The sequence below is a fragment of the Molossus molossus genome, unplaced genomic scaffold (genome assembly GCF_014108415.1).
Source record: "Molossus molossus isolate mMolMol1 unplaced genomic scaffold, mMolMol1.p scaffold_m16_p_21, whole genome shotgun sequence".
Classification (NCBI taxonomy): domain Eukaryota; kingdom Metazoa; phylum Chordata; class Mammalia; order Chiroptera; family Molossidae; genus Molossus; species Molossus molossus.
The window spans coordinates 1472627-1491148 of NW_023425357.1; the positions used below are offsets into that span (position 1 = coordinate 1472627).

General features: G+C 46.1%; 1 protein-coding gene across 2 annotated transcripts in view; it reads left to right on the forward strand.

The window, feature by feature from the left end:
- PEG3 (paternally expressed 3) overlaps positions 1-18522 on the forward strand; it is a 30985-nt gene that overhangs the window by 1288 nt on the left and 11175 nt on the right. Inside the window, exons 2-7 of one of the 2 annotated variants that reach the window (XM_036274209.1) lie at positions 3418-3504; positions 11488-11564; positions 14058-14536; positions 15161-15244; positions 16044-16331; positions 16416-16522. In XM_036274209.1, coding sequence (XP_036130102.1) covers positions 14143-14536; positions 15161-15244; positions 16044-16331; positions 16416-16522 — 873 coding nt within the window. In that variant the 5' untranslated portion in view covers positions 3418-3504; positions 11488-11564; positions 14058-14142. Of the gene's footprint in view, positions 1-3417; positions 3505-11487; positions 11565-14057; positions 14537-15160; positions 15245-16043; positions 16332-16415; positions 16523-18522 lie in introns of those variants that run through there. The other variant, XM_036274210.1, reaches the window with a different exon arrangement.

Here is an 18522-nt window from a genome sequence, read left to right on the forward strand (position 1 = left end):
TTTTCAGCCTGGAATGTGTCTGGCTACATTTTTTGGTTGGGGGGGGGGTGCTAGCTGTGGGGTAGCAGTCAAGTGTGTATTGCACAGGCTTTTGGGACTGACAGCCTCGCAGAGCCCCACCCACTCTGGCTATATATGTTGGCCGATAGGTGGCAGCCAAGGCTTATTGCATTGGTGCCATCACAAATGATGGGGGTGGGGGGGCTACGGGGGAGGACCTGAGGGAGGGACTGCTTAGCCCTGCTCTCTCTAACACTATGTTGGCCAACAGGTAGCAGCAGAGACTTATTGCGCAGGCGCCATCTTGAATGACAGCATGGCTCGTTGCAGGGGCTGAGTCCAAGGAAGGGCTACGTGTCTTGAGTGACTGATGGGGGCTGCAGCCCCCTGCCTACTCCAATGCTCTGTGGGCTGACAGGTGGCCACAAAGGCTTACTATGCAGGTGCCTTCTTGAGTGATGGTGGTGTTGCAGGGGGTGAGCCTGAGGGAGTGGATGACATATTTTGAGTGACTGAAGGTGGGGGTACAGACCCCAGCCCATCTTGCGGTGTTTGTTGGCCAATAGATGGTATCTGGGGCTTAACTAGGAAGGCGCCATCTTGCATGACAGTGGACCTGCAGGGGGTAGACCCAAGGGTGGGCTCCCCTGCCCTGAGTGACCGACACGGGGATACACTACCTGTCCAGTCTAGCACTATGTTGCTCGACAGGTGGTAGCTGAGGTTCCCTGCAAGGGCACCATGATGAATGACCGTGGAGCTGCAGGGGCAGGCCCTCAGGAGGGCCTGCGGAGCCTCGCCCACTCCAGGACCACGTTGGCCGAGGCTTACTGCACAGGCGCCATCTTGAATGGGGGGGCGGGGTGCTGGCTGCAGGGGCGGGCCCAGGGGAGGGGCTACCTTATCCTTGAATGATGGATGGGGCTGAAGACCCGCCTCACACTATTGATAAGTTTGTTGGAGGCTACACAGGCTTATGGTACAGGCCCCATCTTGAGTATGGCAGAGCTGCAGGGGGTGGCCCAGAGGTCGCAGCCAAGGCTTACTATACAGGCTTCTTCTTGAGTGACAGTGGGACTGTGGGGAGGGGCTAAGGGTCTTTAGGGCTTAGGTTTCCTGAGGGACCGCCAGCACAGAGCCCACCTTCCCTGCCTCTGCTGGCTGCTGCGCAGGCGCCCATGTGGCCGGTCGGCGCGCTTGCTGCGCAGGCGCCATCTTGGGTGGCCGTGCGACGTGGCTGCAGGCGCCTTGTTTCCCATGAGGGGCGCCAAAGCTGTGTCAGGAAATGTGGGGACCAGGTTCCGCTGTGCAGTTCTGGGGCTCCCTTAGGAGAGAACTGGGGTTCACGATTTAGGAATTTTAATATTAAATTGAGAAAACGGAGGAGGTGGGCTGTGGGTGTAAGACCTGGGGTTGGGGGACTCGGAGAACATTGTAGGCGTCTGGGAAGGAGAAGGCCTGCATCTTGTGGGACAGAGACTGTGGAGCTAAGGATGGCCACCAGGGGGCATGGCGCAGGACGCGAGGAGCGGAGGTGGCTCTCAACAGGTGGGGGCGGGGTTTCCTGCCGAGAGGAGGGAGAGGGGAGAGGGGAGAGGCAGAGGCCACGCGTGCACCGAACCCTTGTGGCGCTGACCCTGCGTCCTCCACAGGACTGCAGATTCCGACGCTGAGTTTAAAAAAAATTTTTTTTCTTTATTGATCTTAGAGAGAAGGGAGGGAGAGGGGGAGAGATGGAAACATGAATGAGAAAAAACATCTATTGGCCGCTTCCTGCAGCCCTCCCCTCCACCACTGGGGATTGAGCCCACAACCTGGGCATGTGCCCTGACAGGGAATCAAACTGGTGACCTCGGGGTGGTCACTCGACCAGTGAGCCACACCGACGGGGTCCAACGCAGAATTTTTTTTTGAAATATGCATATTGCCAGTATCATGTTACTCTCCCCAGGGGCCCCTGATGTCATGTGTGCTCTGAGGCACAGAGGAACTTGAGACATGTAGGGTTTTGCCCTGGCCAGTTTGGCTCAGCGGTTAGAGCATCGGCCTGCGGTCCCGAGACTTGTAGGGTTTCTTCACTGGGAGCATGTTGAGAACCTATAAAATGTTACATGATATTAAGTAATGATACCATTATCTAGTAATAATAGTGATAATACCATTAAGGTCCTAATATAAGCTAGTCTCTTCATATTACTTAAATTTACAGTAGAGTTAAATTTCTGTCCCTGCATTACTGGCTGTTAAATGGCAGAACTAACTGGAGTTTCACCTCACATCTGTAAGTTACCTATGTCATTATTCCATACGGTGTCCATGGAAAACATCAGTAGATACACTGTTTTTTTCAAAATGACATTAGGTTGATCTGTAATAATTTGCCATGAGCTCTGAGATGGAGTTCTCAGAGCCTCTGCTTCTTTCCTGTGAAAAGAGAGCTAGAAAATGCAGAGCACTGGGGTGAGGGTCAACAGAGACAATAAAAGTAAGATGCTGCCCGGCTGGTGTGTCTCAGTAGTTGAGCGTCGACCCATGCACCAAGAGGTCGCCGATTCAATTCCCCATGGGGCACATGCCCAGGTTGTGGGCTCCATCCCTAGTGGGGGGCATGCAGGAGGCAGCCAATGGATGTCCTTTCTCATTGATGTTTCTGTCTCTCTCTCCTCCCTTCCTGTCTAAAGATCAATAAAGAAAAAAAAGTAAGGTGCTGCCCTGGCCGGTTTGGCTCTGCGTTTAGAGCGTTGGCCTGTGGTCTGGAGAGACCTGGGTTTGGTTCCCGCTAAGGGCACGTACCTCGGTTGCAGTTTGTCCCTGGCCCTGATTGGGTCATGTGGGTGGCAACCACTCGATGTATCCCTTTCACGTTGATGTTTCTCTCTCTCTCTCTCTCTCCCCCTCCCACTCTGTCTGAGCAAAAAATGGGAAAATGTCCTTGGGTGAGGATTAAAAAAAACCCAAAAAAGTAAGGTGCTGAGTGCTATACCTGGCATTTAATTAACAGTTAATAATAGAGCTGCCTTAGCCATTTTTCCCCTCCAATTTTTAACCTGCAACATCTGACCCTTGGCTTTAGAGAGTGGCCATTGCCACATAGCCAGTAAGTGGGAAATAAGGTTCTTAAATTGGTGTCATCAAAAGCCTTGTGTCTTTATTATTTTGCTTTGCTTGTTATAGAAGGTTCTAAGATTCTTGGGATTGACTTGTGCACCCATTAATATAACCTCATTGGGAAAGGCTACGATTATAGCCCAGGGTACAATGTGCGCCTCAGAGAGCAGTGCCCACGTGGCCCCCTGCTGTCCTGGGAGGGAAAGCTGCTCTTTCTGATCTCGCTGATGTGGGAACATTTCCAGCCTTTGGAATTGGGTGTAATTGCAAAGTAAGTGTAGTGTCTCATGTTTCCCTTTTCTTCCCCAGCTCTGCCTTCTCGAACTTCTCCCCTTTTCAGAGACGACTGGCAAGAGGAAAAGGGACTAGATCCAAACACTAGGTGGCTGAGTCCAGGTGAGCTGAATTCCCTTCTCACAGTTTCACACCCATCCTTGGAGTGAGCACATCCTTCCTCATCCTGGCACATGTGTTCCATCCCTGTGGCCGTGGCACTGTTTGTGCTCTGAGAATGTGCAGACTCTTTTGGTAGATCGTGTGTTCATCAGACATTCTCCTTGGCCTCATGCCATCCTTTTTGGCATCCTAACTCTTTTCCCAACACTCAGCTACTACTACTACAGACCTACTCTTTCTCTCTTACTGGGTATTTGAAGAAGCATGAGAGATTAATTATTCATCTATTAAACATGGCCCAAACTGGGAAAGGAAGTGCTTCTCTGGAGCTTCTAGTGTATTGAGTAATGAAAGACATTGAAAAAATAATCGTGTGCCCTGGCCGGTTTGGCTCAGCGGTTAGAGCGTCGGCCTGTGGTCCAGAGAGACCTGGGTTCGGTTCCCGCTAAGGGCGCGTACCTTGGTTGCAGTTTGTCCCGGGCCCTGGTTGGTCATGCAGGTGGCAGCCACTTGATGTGTCCCTTTCACATCTATGTTTCTCTCTCTCTCTCTCTCTTTCTTTCTTTCCCTCCCACTCTACCTGAACAAAAAATGGAAATTGTCCTCGGGAGAGGATTATATATATATATATATATATGTATAAAAGAAAAAAATAATTGTGTGACTCATGCCTTCAAAGAGCACATTCACTACAGGCAGTTACCTTAATCTGGAAGAGGTAGTATAGGGTTTCCCCGAGAAAGCCAGGGACATTAAAGTTGAGCCCTAAGGGCTAGTGGATGGTAATGTGTCTTGGGAAGAGGAGTGTTAAGGAAAGGGGACATGGACCTTCCTAAGGGATCCAGAGAGGAGCCTAAAATTCAGGATGCCCAGAGCAAAGGAAAGAATAGGTCGGCATTTGATTGAGGTGGGAAAAGGTCAGTTGGGACTGCATTGTGAAAAGCCTTACAGTCAGTGGTAAGTACTCGGGCTTGATCTGAAGCACAGTGGGAAGCCACTGAGACATTTTAACCATGGAAATAACATGATAATCAGATTTTTGTTTTTAAAATGTTCTCTGGTTGCAGGATTCATAAGGGGAAGATAGAAACAGTGGGTGCAGGGAGACCCCACTGAGGTCTGGGTGAGAGATGGTGGCTTGGATTAAGATCACGGCAGTGGGTAAGTGAAGCGGGTGGATTTGAGAGAGGTACCGAGGAGAGAGAGACTCAGTAGGGTTGTACTCTTTGTTCATAGCTTGCTGACCAATTGAGACCAGACTTAGTGAATCATGTTAGTTAACCTGGGGAAATGAGTGAAATAGCTTCATTCTACCAGCAAGTGCTGATACTACGCCTGACCTGGAACAGGATTATGCTAGACTTTGGGTCTCCAGAAGTGAGGGACATAATCCCTGGCCTCAGTGTCTATTGAATGAAAACTGTAGTTAGATGTAGAGTAAGAAAGCATGCTTGCCAAGGTAGGTGGCTATGGTGATGGTGTATTACCACTTGGGGAAGGGCTGACATGGTGTTTGAATTGGGCCCCTGGGGATGGGATGGTTTATTCCAGGCCTCAGTGAATGGTCCAAGTGTCCAGTGCCCAGTACTCAACCCTTTGGAGATTCAGAAACCTTACCTTGCCTAAGGACTTATCTTATGTTGGTAGATCCCCATTAATGAAGCTCAGGGGATTTACAGAAGCCATACTGACATATTAGTTTATGTGGAAAAACAGCTTGCTCAATGTTGGTTTATTGATTTATGGTGGGAGATCACTATAGCAGAGACGAAGATACTCCAAAGTGTATGATCAACAGATTCTCTCCCTGTAGGCACACCTACATGGGAAATGAAACCATAATAAGAAGGTTGGTTGGTGAGTATGGAATCAGAACAAGAGCACGTGGACAAACTTTAATAGCACTGGCCTGCAAGGTAGCAGTGCCACCATCTGGATGCAGTAAACCTCTTACTAGGGTTATCATGATACCAGAAGCCCCCTGCCTCCAGCCCCTCCCATCCCCAATCCATCCAAATTAGGTCTGATTGGGGAAACGCCTCCAGAGTGAACAACGATGAGGACGCTTTGCTGCAGTGTGGTAAGTGCTATGCTTAAGTGGTAGAGGTGAGCCCAGGGTGAGGTGGCGGTGATCTGAGAGGAGCTGCCTCACAAAACAGAGGGTCGAGGCCCCAACAGCCCGTTTTGTCCATGTGTACCTGTTACAGTTTATCGGACCAGACTGGACACCTAAGCCTAGAGCAGTACATACAGCTTCTGTGCTTATTGGAATGCCTCTTTCCTGGGGAACCACAGACCTCCTCCATTGTCACACCTGGAAAGGCAGGTGCAGTTTTCCTAAGTGTCCAAGTCATCCCCAAGTGTGAGAGCCACTGCCCTGGATGGAGTGTGGCTGTGTGCACTCGAGGAGCGGGGCGAACAGAGGCACAGACAGATCAGCTCAGCAATGTGGAGTCTTAACCTGGGATGTGAGGCAGGACTGAGCTGGGCAGTGTCTCCTCCACACGCATGCCAGAATAGAGAATGTCGGTCTGCAGAAAGGCAGGAGAATGGCGAAAACCCTGAGGGAGGAGAGACCTCCCACCACGCTGTCTCTGAGAAACGAAGACAGTAACTGCCTGGGTTCCTGACTTTGAAGTTCTCAGTTCCAGCCCCCTTTAATGAGGTAGGTAGAAGGAGTGAGCAGCTGAGTCCAGGTACACCGTGACAAGGGACCAGAGTAAGTAGAAACGGGGCTGTGGGGGATACTGTAAGCTTCTCCTGCCACTGATAGGATGTGGGAGCCGGAGGTCAGTCAAGCAGTGTGGCATGGAGTTTCTTTGTCTCTCCTCTGATGTCCCAGCCACACTTGCAGCCTGTGATATGCGTCCTTTCATTGAGTTCTTAATAGTTCAGTTGGAGGCTTGAGCCATTGACACCCTTGTAACAAGAATGCCTGATGAATTCCATCTTTCTTTGTCTCAGTGACATTAATTGTGAGCCCCATACTTTATAATTTTCCAGTCATTTTTGTGAAATAGAAGCAGAGTGCTATAAAATATTAAAATGGCATAAATACTGCTACACACACCACAGTGGAAACCCGGTTGTCCAGCAGGCAGCACCATTGTCCTGAGGTTTTCAAAGGTCCGGCTCATGTATGACACTCTGCATGCAGTGCTTGCACTGCGACCACACTGCATGCTTTGCTGTCACTGAGGTGGAAGAATAGATAGAAACCCATAGCTTCTGCCCATGGAGAGAGAGACTTCATTACTGGTTCCTATCATTTGTCTCTTCTCTCCCTCCCCTTGGAATTGGTGGCCTCTTAGCCGCTAGAACAGAATTGGACCTGGTTCCTTGTGTCCCCACCCTCGTCCCCTGAATGTGGTCAGACTTTTAAAAATCTTGCCCTTGGCTACTACTGGACTCACACTAAGATTTCTGCTCCAAAGGGAGCAGAGGGGGCGTGGAAGCTTTAGTAACTTGGGGTGTGAGAGCCCACCTCCACGCCAGGAAATGAATGTGATGGGTGTGCCATGTGGCCAGAATTCCGGTTTGAACTGTGAGATGGGACAGCTGTCAGGGAGGTCAGGGTCTGTGTGTGGAGCCCTGTCAGTGGTACACTGGCCTGAGAGGGTGTGTGGACAGTGAGTGGAGGACTTCTGGGAGTGCCCTGGGGTGGCCAAGGGCCAGATGAATTGGTTGACAGTGAGCAGCAGGCCATGTCCTGGGGACCATGCAGGGCAGGGGGTGCTGATGAGCAGTAACAAGCGGAAAGGAAAAGGAAAGACAAATAATTGAACTTCCACATTATATATTCAACATTTTTTTCTGATTGTGAACTTAAAATAACAGTCTAAATCGAAATGCAAAAAGAAATAAAATGGTCTTTTATGAATCTATTTTTTTCTGATTTTCCTCATATTATGAGTAGTCTTTGTAGCAGTTTATATAGACGTTTTTTTCTATTTTACTTTGTACATACTGCCATATGTTTACATACCTCTGTAGTTTTTTAAAAATTAAAAAAAAATTTTTTTTAATTGATTTTCTAGAGAGAGAGAAAGGGAGAGTTAGAAACATCAATGAGAGAAGCATGGATCAGCTGCCTTCTGCATGTCCCCCACTGGGGATTGTCCCTGACCTGGAATCGAACCGGGTCCTCTCAGTTCATGGGATGGCGCTCAGTCCACTGAGCCACACAACCAGGCTGTGTAGTTTAAAAAACATTTTTTTTAAAACACAAATAAGATCATGCCCTATTCATTAACATTTCAGACTCAAGCTACATGAGTGAAGTATGGAAGGTATTAGATAGTGGTTGATTGTGGGGAGGGGGTTCTGTGCCATCTGGAGAGCTCCTATAAAATTCTCATTCTAGTCTCCATGTGGCTGTTCTGAGTGTGTGTGTGTGTATACATTATCTACAAGAATTTGCATAGAAATCCGTCTCCATCTATAGCTTTGTTTTCTAAAACTGCGTTATATTCATTGTGTGGACATCATTTTGTGTGTACATATAAATGGGTATATTTGCAGTAAGAATGCCACATTTGCTTTTTTACTTCATTTAATACATTAACCTTTTTTTCTTTTAGCCTTAATCGTTTCCATTGCAATGAAATAAATTGGTGTATCCATAGACTGAAATGCTGAGAGGCCTTTAGAAAGGAGTAAATCTGTATGTACTTGTATGATAAGATAGCCATTATGAATTACTGGGCTTTAAAAATAAATACACATCATATACACACATGCAGAACTCCTGGTGTGGTCTCATTTTAGTAAAAACAATAGGTTTGTTTCTACATTAAATATTCTGTAACGTTTGAATGTTATACTACCTTTTATGTTTGTAATCAGAAAATAACCTACAAAATTTTTTGGAAACAAAACATAACATTCTATTAAAATTTTTGTTTTTATTCCTTCTTGTTTGATGAAATTTCTGAGTGCACTGATTTATATTCGTGAGAACGAAGTGTTTTCACTCATGGACCTTAGAGGCCTTAACCTGCTAGCGACGTGTAGTTGCTGTACAGAACTTCTTGTATGGAGGCTGGACTCCAGCACTGGTTTTTTGATCTTTCCTAATGGCAAAGGCCTGCTCCAGCCTTGGAAATACATACTTGAATAACTATTCAAAGATCAAAGTGTTGCTTGTCCCCTCTTGTCCTTTATCCTTTAAAGGATAAACTTGCCCTTTATCCTTTAGTCCTAAGAAAGTTCCTAATTTGTATTTAAACAGGTCACACTTTTCTTGATTAAAAACTTGCCTTTATTAGCTAAATTTTCATGTATGTATATGCTTTCACACAAGTCAGTTTCTGGAATTAGGGTGTTTGTCCTAGCCACCCGTATGGTTGTGTTTGAAAGAATACTTTGTTTTCATGTGTTTGGGTCATTTTACAGACCACCCCCCTTGCCCCTGCCACACACACCTAGAATGTCTTGATATTCCCAAATGTTTATTCTTCCAGTAGAACTGTATTCTCAGTTTGTCAAAGGTCCCACCTTTTTATTGGATTTTCATTTGTGTCTAAGTAAATGAATCTGTGTTTATAGTTCCTCAGAATGCTGTACACGTTATGTCATATTTTACACTTAAACTATCTTAGGAATCATCTCATATCCATTTATTCACAATTGCCTTACTATTTTAAAAGGTTTCATAATCATTGGGTGAATGGTACTATATTTTGTCCATTATCAGTTACTTTAATGAATACATTCTCGCACATATATCATCCCGTATCTCTGGGATAGATTCGTAAAAGTAGAATTTATAGAACAGATAGGCACATTTTTTATTTTGATAAGGAGCCAAATTACCCTCCATAAAATTTACATTGCCACAAGCAGGTATATGAGAATGCTTTTTTAAAAAAAAATAGAGACATTGATGTGAGAGAGAAACATTGATCATTTACTTCCTGTATGCATCCCAATTGGGGATCAAACACGCAACCTAGGTTTGTACCCTGATGGGAAATCTAACCTGCAGCCTTTTGTTATACCAGATGACGCTCCAACCAACTAACTGAGCCACCTGGCCAGGGTGAAAGTCTTTCATTTTGTAGTGCTCTTGTTGATCAAGGGCTGTTTTGTTGGCCTGGTCATAAAATCTTGAGCACATTTAACAAAGATCATAATTTGTTTAATCCTGCATTTCTTGAGAAAAGAAATGAGTGATTTTGGCAGTAGAAGTTGGAAATTAACCTTGTGACAAGATAACTTAATAGGTGTTCAAATAGTCATATTAATTAGGAAGTTCTCCACATCTTTTCTGAGATCTGGAAGGTTTTTATAATATAGTAAATACTTTGTGCATGAAAATTTTGTTTCCTCCCTCGATTTTTCTCTACTTCCTGAGTCATGTTTGCCTGTGTATATTTTCTGAGAAAAACTGTTGATTTCCTATCAAACTTTTAAGCCTTTATTTCTTATATATAGTTTTCACCTACTGGTACTTTATGCTTTAAATACATGCTTATTGGGAAGAAAAATTAACATAATAGTGAAGTCTGTGTATAAAGTCAGAGTTCTTAATATCTCCTGATTTTATTGTTAGGTTAGAAGAGCCCTTTTCCTGCTCCTGGATGATAAAAATTAATCTTTTATAAATAAAAGACTTTGACTTTAGATTTAGCATTTTTATATATGCTATGATCTTTTCCCACAAATTAATGATTGGTTAGTATTCCAATTCCTATTTATTGAAATAATTTGTCATAACACTCCTTACTATTTGTAAATGCCATTTTTGTAGACTTACTATATATTCAGCTATGTATATAGTAACCTCATGTTACAATTCTTAAATGAATAAGTCTGTCATTAATTGCAAGTTGTTTTTGTCTTTTTTCTTTGGCTTTGATGGTATAGACAAGACTGTTTGTTATTTGTGTGTTGTCTTTCAACCTTTAGGCATCATACTGTGAAAGAACTTTCTTACCCCGAGATTATATTCAAATATTTCTTGGTAATGGAAGGAATAAAATAATAAAATAATTCTGTGGTCAGATACATTTGTGAAACATTAAACTTTTAATACCCCTTTTTTGGAGAGTCACAATTAATAAGATAATAATTACTGTTCACTGGGTTTACAGTGACTTATGACATATACCTGCTCTCTTAGGAAAGTGTCTGGCAAAAAAAATATATATATATGCCTTAAATTTTATGTTTGGCTTGTTGGCCTTTTGACATACTAATTTGAAAAATACTGATCCAAATGGAATTCTTTCATGTCAACTCAGAGCCATTGTCAAGTTCCCGTTAATATTCTTGGAAATTTTGTTGGATAATACAGATTAATTTGGGGGAAGATTTAGAACTTCAGTGTATTGAATCCATATGTCTCCCATGACTATACTGTTTCTCTAGTTACTGCCTTTCATATTGCAGTATAATTTATAAGTTTATCCACATAGGTGCTATTTTTTTTTTTTCACGAAATATTTTGAAACTTTTACAGTGGAGTTCTTCCCATTTAAACAAAATTGTTATTGTTGATACACATTTAAGGAGTCTATTACAAGTGATTTTCTTATTAGATTAAAAGATCTGTTTCCATTGATTCATAATGTCTTCAGTGGACAGTCTTATTTAAGAGAATGATAGTTTCATACATTTCTTTATGCCTCAGATTTGTTTTTCTTGTAATTACAGAACTCTAGAGTAGTGTTCAGTAATGATAGTGTTAAAACTTATATGTCTGTTTTTATAAGGGAGTTTGGTAGGCAGTTTGTTAGTGCTAATCTTTGCCTTGGGTTTTTGAATTCTGGTTTTACAAAGAAAATTTGAAAGCATTCTGTTTCTTTTCTCTGGTTGGTTTATATGGCATCATTGGCCTTTTCTTGAAGATAATAATATAGAAGACCTCACTGCTAATGATATCTGAGTCTACAGACATTTGGAGAATTAATTCTCTAACACTCTATTTACATTCCTTCTGTGTTTATTTGTCATGTATTTCTGTCTTTAAAATGTCCGCAGGACCCTGGCATTTTGACTCTGTTCCTGTGCAGAGTGGCTTGTTCTGAAGTTCCAGAAAGGACCCTGTTCCCACACAGGTGATTTTTACATAACTGAGCATGCCCTGTTGCCTCTGAGAGGTTGGGCTGATGTCATGTAGTGGACCTGAATTTTCTTGAGTCTGGATGCCACAGGGCAGGAGTGAGCTCTGCGCCCTCTCCTCTCTCCCGTAGCCATACTGGCTTTTGAGGACTCTGCTCTTGCCAGGGGCAATTCCTCTGAGCCAGGTCCCGGGTAAAACTGCTGTCCCTCCAAAGTATTGCACCAGCACTGTAGAACCAGACACTTGCCCTTTGCCCTGCTTTGGAATTCACTCTCCTCTCTGTTGTCACACCTCCTGAAGGAGAGCAAGACAGGTGGGGAATGGGTCAAGTCACCAAGGTTGGTGTTGGAGCTCCCAGGGAGTGACAGTGCGAGGGCAGTTTGCATGGGAGCAGAGTGTAGCCCATCACAGCAAGGGGAGAGCGCGGGACTCTATATTATACTTATTCCCAAGTGCTAAAGTCTGCTTTGAGACTGAATACTTGAAGTACCTTTCCTGCTCTTTAGACATTTAAAAAACCAAATTTTAAACATCTAGCTTTCCTTTTAAAACAAAAGCAGAGAATTTTTGCTTCATAGAAGTAAAGCCAGTAAGTTCATTCAGCCACCTAAACTGATTTTTTTTTCATATATTGCCTACTTAACACAGTTATGGCTGACAGTAATAAAAGGGCTGCCTAATAAAACTTGTATGCAGGTAAAGTGGTGTAAGTGAAGGGAAATGTATGGCCTTAATCAGTTACAGGAGAATGAAAGGATTGAAAATCAGCTCTTACACTGTCTAAAAATTTTGTTGTTGTTGTTAAGGGACAGCCCTGGCCAGTTTGGCTCAGCAGTTGGAGCATTGGCCTGCGGACCAGAGAGTCCCAGGTTTGGTTTCCGCTAGGGGCACGTACCTAAATAAATAAATAAATAAATAAGTAAATAAGTAAATAAATAAATAAATAAGTAAATAAATAAATAAATGTAAAGACAGCTAAGCAAATAAAGGAAATAATTCAGAAGATTATCCAAGTGGAAAATTGGTTCTTTCAAGATAGGTGAGGTAGATCTTTGGAAGACTGACTGAGGCAGAGGCATACACAGCAGCGTGAAGAGGCTTGCTGATCACTTTGTGACATCACCACCTGTAGGGGGTTTCTGTGGACTCACCAGTATTTCGTTTAATTTGCCCCCAGTGTGCAAGGCCCCATTGTAAGACCTACCAGTACTTTCGTACATAGTTGTCCAGGAAGGGGAGGGTAGAAAAGTGGACAGGTAAGGGTGAGTGACACCACAGAATACTTTTTGGAAACAGTGGTACAGAGGTTAAACCAGGATGTTCCTTCTCCCCAGAAACTGCCATGCTTCTGAAGGCCAGGGTCTAAAACCAAGTTTCAAATGGTTTCAAATGTGTGTGTGTGTTATTCTCAGTATGTTCTCTTAGCGTTGGTATCTGGCTTTGTGTCAGGCACTAGAGGATACAGTGATGGAGAAGGTCATCCCTGATCCATTTGTGGGGGTCACAGCTCCTGTGGGGAGGCAGGCAAGTTAACTCCGCATTCAAATATGATTAGTACTTGGAACACCCAGTAGGTGAACTGAGTCCCAGGAAAGATACTCAAGGGAGTGATGTTGGCACAAGTTTGAGGCTGGTTTTGGGGACAGGTGGACCCTCTCGAAGGATGTACACTGCTGAGAGCGGTGTCCTGAGCACACCTGCAAACTCAGATACTGTACAGCTACTCTGACTGACAACTTTCCACGAAGATGGAGCCGTTAATGTGAGCCACTGACACTTGAAGTGTGGCTAGTGTGACCAAGGAGTGGAAGTTTTTATTTTGTCCATTAAAAAAAAAAGTTATATTGATTTTATAGAAAGGAAGGGAGACGGAGACGGAGATGGAGAAGGAAACATCAGTGAGACAGAAATCAATTGGCTGCCTTCTGTATGCCACTCACTGGGGATTGAGTCCACAACCTGGGCATGTACCCTGACCGGGAATCAACTGGTGACCTCTTGGTGTAGGGGACAATGCCCAACCAACTGAGCCACACCGGCCAGGCTATTTTGTCCATTTTTGCCAAGAAAAAACTGACCCCCATTCTTAGTGATGGCTAGCACCTTGCTCACGTCACCTTTGCAGGGCATTAGGTGGTGAGGCCTTTTAGGTATGTTAGCTGATGGGAGCTCCACAGTTCTGAAAGGGAGGTGGGTCTATTGCTCCTTATTTGCATATATGGGGACAGGCTCCAGGATGTTGAGTAAGTTGCCCAGGGTTACAAACCCAGTTAGTAGCAGAGCTAACTCCTTCAGTCTGTGTGGTGCCCAGAGGTCATGCCTGTAACTCGGTGTCCTGTGTCTGTCTGTGTATTGGGGGATTTATGCATCTTCCCCTAACCCCCAGCCTGTTCTCAAAAGTATTGTTGATGCCCCTTGTAGGGCAGCCCCACACTGCTGCCCGATCCTCAACTTCTGGGACATGTGTATATCTCCTTACGATCTGCAGGTCCCTGAATACTGACTGTCACAGGCTGCTGCGTCTTTCCTGTTGACTCATTTTGGTTGCTCCACTGAAAATTTTACTTAGAGAAATGCTGCCTCCAAAGTACTTTTCCGCCAACAAACCCAGGAAGTCTTGGGCCCCAGATCTGTATGAGCTAGACAGTGACTTGTCTCAGGAGCCGGATGCCATCATAGGAGAAGGCGCCACTGACTCTGAATTCTTTCATCAGAGGTTTCGGAATTTCCTCTACGTGGAATTTGTTGGGCCTCGGAAGACCCTGATCAAACTCCGAAACCTCTGCCTCGACTGGTTGCAGCCGGAGACTCACACCAAGGAGGAGATTGTCGAGCTCTTGGTCCTTGAGCAATACCTGACCATCCTCCCAGAAAGGATCAAGCCTTGGGTGCAAGCAAAAAGGCCGCAGACCTGCGAAAAGCTTGTTACTCTGCTGGAAAGTTACAAGGAGATGTATGAGCCAGAAGGTGAGACTGCGGATGATGGAGGCCGAGTGCCCCCCGCGCTTCTGAGCCTCAGCGCTGCTGATGTCTGGGCCAGACCGTTCTCTGCGTGGGAGGGCTGTCCTGTCGTACGGGTTGTGGTGGCACCGCTTCTCTCCACCCACAACCTGCCAGTCAAACCTCTCTCCCCAGCTGTGACAACCAGACGTGTGATGTGGCCAGTGTCCCCTGGGGAACAGAATCACCCCAGTTAAGAACCAGCCACGCCCTGCCCTGAGGTGTGAGGAAAAGGTGACATTCAGGGCAATGGGTTCTATGAGGAGCCTACGTGTACCTTGTGTTCTGGCCCTGGTTCCTTTTTGTAGTACCTTGTGTTCTGGCCCTGGTTCCTTTTTGTAGACCTAAGGGTGTGGTGCCCCAGGAAACTACATGGTTGCGGTTGTTAGAGGTGAGGTAGGAGCCTTCACAGCCATGTTCCCACCCTGGAGTGGTAGCAAGCTGAGACGCAGTGGGCTTAGCACATCCCAGGTTCTCATGGAGGTGGGACTGTGTGGTTGGGGCGGGACAGACCACATCACCACTTGGGGAAACACCAGAGTATGGACAAGAGATGGTCAAGCACTAAGTGGGTGTCTGGTGTCCTCGCAGACAACAGTAGTGACATCCACAGTGAAGACAGCATGAGCCGGAATGGAGCCGAGTCCCCCCCACCACGCTCTGCCTATTTCTACAGTGAGTAACCAGTCAGGTTATGCCGCCCATGGGCATGTTGCCGAACTTCAGCCCGGTTCGCCCATTGCGTGCAGGCGCACGGTGGGCATCAAGACCTCAGTGGGGCAGCACTACCTTCATCAGGGCAGCTGCTGCAATTCAGAGATCTGAGGGGAACATAGATTAATTGGTGACAAAATGAGACCATTTTAGATCAAAGTAAATACTAATATACAGAGCACAACACAATTTATACCTATTTTTTAATGAAGGAAATAGTGACTATTGGAAATTTGCAGTAGGCTGTTTCCATAGCTTTCCCAGGAGGGGCACAATTCATCACCCCTTTGCCTCTAAAGTGATTTAATTTGTTCAAGTTTCCTCAGTGAATTTTTAAAAGGAGTACTGCTTTTGGGGAGGGTGTGTGTTTTGTAAGTAGAATAACGTGTACATTAACAGTGGCTGAGGTAAGCCAGATGGCAAAGGGGCTGATAACCACCCTCCTGGATGTGGACTTGACCGTGGAGGAGCTGGGGAACCAGCAGAAGTATCTGAAGGGGAACCAAGCTTCTAAACTAAGCTTTGGAACTGGCTATAAAGCAGGCCCCACTTAGACGAAGCCTCTGGAAAACTGTCCCAGCTTTAGGGTGATGGGAAGAGCTCAGATCACCTTTGGGTATGTGGAGATTTCGATTTGGGATCTATTTCCTCAAGGCAGGAGCAAGGATGGGGGGGTCCTGTCTGAAGGGGGTGTGCATGTGGAGGGGGGACATGTGTGTCAGAGTGCTGTACTCATTCCTCAATTGTCTGGCTTTCTCAGGAGACCGGGACCGGGACTGGGACCAGGACTGGGATCGTAACCGAGACCGGGATTGGGATCGTGACCGAGACTGGGACTGGGACCGGGACCGGGATCGGGACTGGGATCGGGATCGAGACCGGGACCGGGACCGGGACTGGGACCGAGGCCGAGCCTGGGAACGGGGCCGGGCCTGGGAACGGGGCCGGGCCTGGGAGAGAGCTCGGATGAGGGAGCGGGATCGCAGAGGCAGAAGCAGGGACCTGGGGTTTCGAGAGCGCTGGCCTTACAACAGGATTCCCAGAAGCAGTAAGTCCTGTGATTTGGCCTACTCCCTGATACTCCTGCAGGCTGGCCGGGGCCTTTTTCTTCACAGTGCCTTTCTCTTCCCAGGATTTCCTCACCGGGATCTTTCCCTTCCTGTGATGGAGAAAAATTTTGCGATGGAAAGAGGCCACAGACGTAGAAGCTTTATGATGGATTATGAGCTGCGATCCCAGGTATGCTTCGGTTTTCTCTCTTCCTGGGAAGACCACCTTCATTTCATGGTCTTTCCCTCCCAAGAGGGTGTGCTCATCCACCCCCTATAATCCACCTTGGTCGGGGAGCCCCAGTTACTCCTGAATGAATCCCATGCCTGTCCCCAGAGGGGACAAGTAGCCAGGGTGACTGCTCCCTGTTTTCTGGCTCATCCACACAGAGGAACTCTTTCCCACTCAGCATTTGCGTTATTTGGTAGGTTGGTCATGTCGGCTGCCCCCTAGTGGGCCAGGGAAACAGAGCTATTCTGGAGAACTTTCTGGCCCTCAGCAGGGAGCCAGGGAAGCTGCAAATCCACAGAACAGACTGGCAAGAGAGAACAAAGGCTCTGGAGCTGACCCTAGTTGGGTTTGAAGCCCAGCTCTGCCACCTAGCTAGCTGTGCGGCCTTGAATTGTTAACTAAGCTGGACCTCAGTTCCCTCATCTGTGAAATGGGTGTGGTGATGGCCTCATCAGGGCTGCTGTGAGGAGTGAGTGAGGCTCATGTATAGGTGTGAAGTGCTTAGTGCAGTGCCTGGCACGTGGTGGGCACACGCTCAACACCATGTATGGCAGTCATTGTAAGAGGCAGTGTGCTAGGGAAATTGGTGATGGGAAAAGGACATTGGATTTGAGCTGACCCTTAAGGAGGAAGGATGGTCACTTGTGACGTGGCAGTGTGGATGAGGGCCATAGCATGGACAGCGCTTCAAAAGAAAGGAGCCCAGTCTGCTTAGCTCACATCTCCTATCACATTTCAGCACCTGCTTAGGTTAGGCCCTGGGCAGTATAGGGGTGACCAAGATAGGGTCCGTGCCCTGGAGGCTTTTAGTCTTACAACAATCAGCCGAAATACATCTCCACATAAAGAGTGTCTGTAGTTGCTGATTGGTCAGAGTACACTTAAGGAAAGGGGAAGGTTAACAAGAAATTGGTGTTGATTTGGTTTTGTAAGGAAATGCCTCGAAGGCAGGAACACTTGACAAGGGAAGTGTGGTGAACCCTTGGCCAGCTGGCTGAAGCAGTGGGGGTGAGGAGAGCCCAGCCATTGGGGGAGAACCCAGTTAGAGGCCTTGAAGCAGGAACCAAACATAGGCTAGATGGTCTAGAACACAGAGCCCAGCCATCCTGGAAGTGTGGGTAGGCCTAGGTCCTGGGCCCCTGTAGCCCAGCAAAGTGCTCAGGTCTTTCTCCAGTGCACTGATATCTATTAATGCTTCCTGTGCTGATGTACTTGGTGGAGTCCGATGGTGGAGGGCTTTAAATTCTACCCTGAAAACTCCATAATTTTTCCTCTGTCCTGGAGGTGGACCAGGACCTGCAGGTATGTGTGAGGATGAGTGGCAGGTGGCATCCAGATGTTGATAGCAGAGCCTCTGCAGCACCAATACAGGCGAGGAGGGGTCATAGCAGATGGGCGGAGTCAGAGGTGACCCAAGTCCTCCTGCTTTAATGTGAGTTATGTCCTTGATATCTATCTCAGGGAAATACCTGAGTTTGTAGCATACTTAGTGTGTCATGGACTTTGATTTATTAGTTGGAGAAGTCAAAGTGACCAAAATTTTAGGAATCTACATAAAAATATTAATTGTAGATATTTTCTTAAACTTGATTTTGAAAAAGAAGCCTCCCTAGTACACATGAGCCCCCTGTGAAGGCTGTTCAGTGGTTTCTGAACAGTTTTCTGGGAGCTGGTGACTAAATTTTCAATGATCTGTGGGGAAGTGGGAAATATGAATGTTTTTATTGGGGGGGTGTTAAATGCTTTTATGAAATGAAGTTGATGGGAGCTTGGTAGTTGGATTTTGTCTTGTGTTGCTATCCAAATGCCCGTGTCTCTGTAGTTCAGAAATCTGGGAGCCACTGGTCCTGCTAACTTGGTGCGGTAGAAATAACAGCAGCCGAAGATAGAAACTGCAATTTGGGGGTATACAAAACGGGAAGATCTCATCTTCTTTTAGCATGATGTGTAAATCTTTT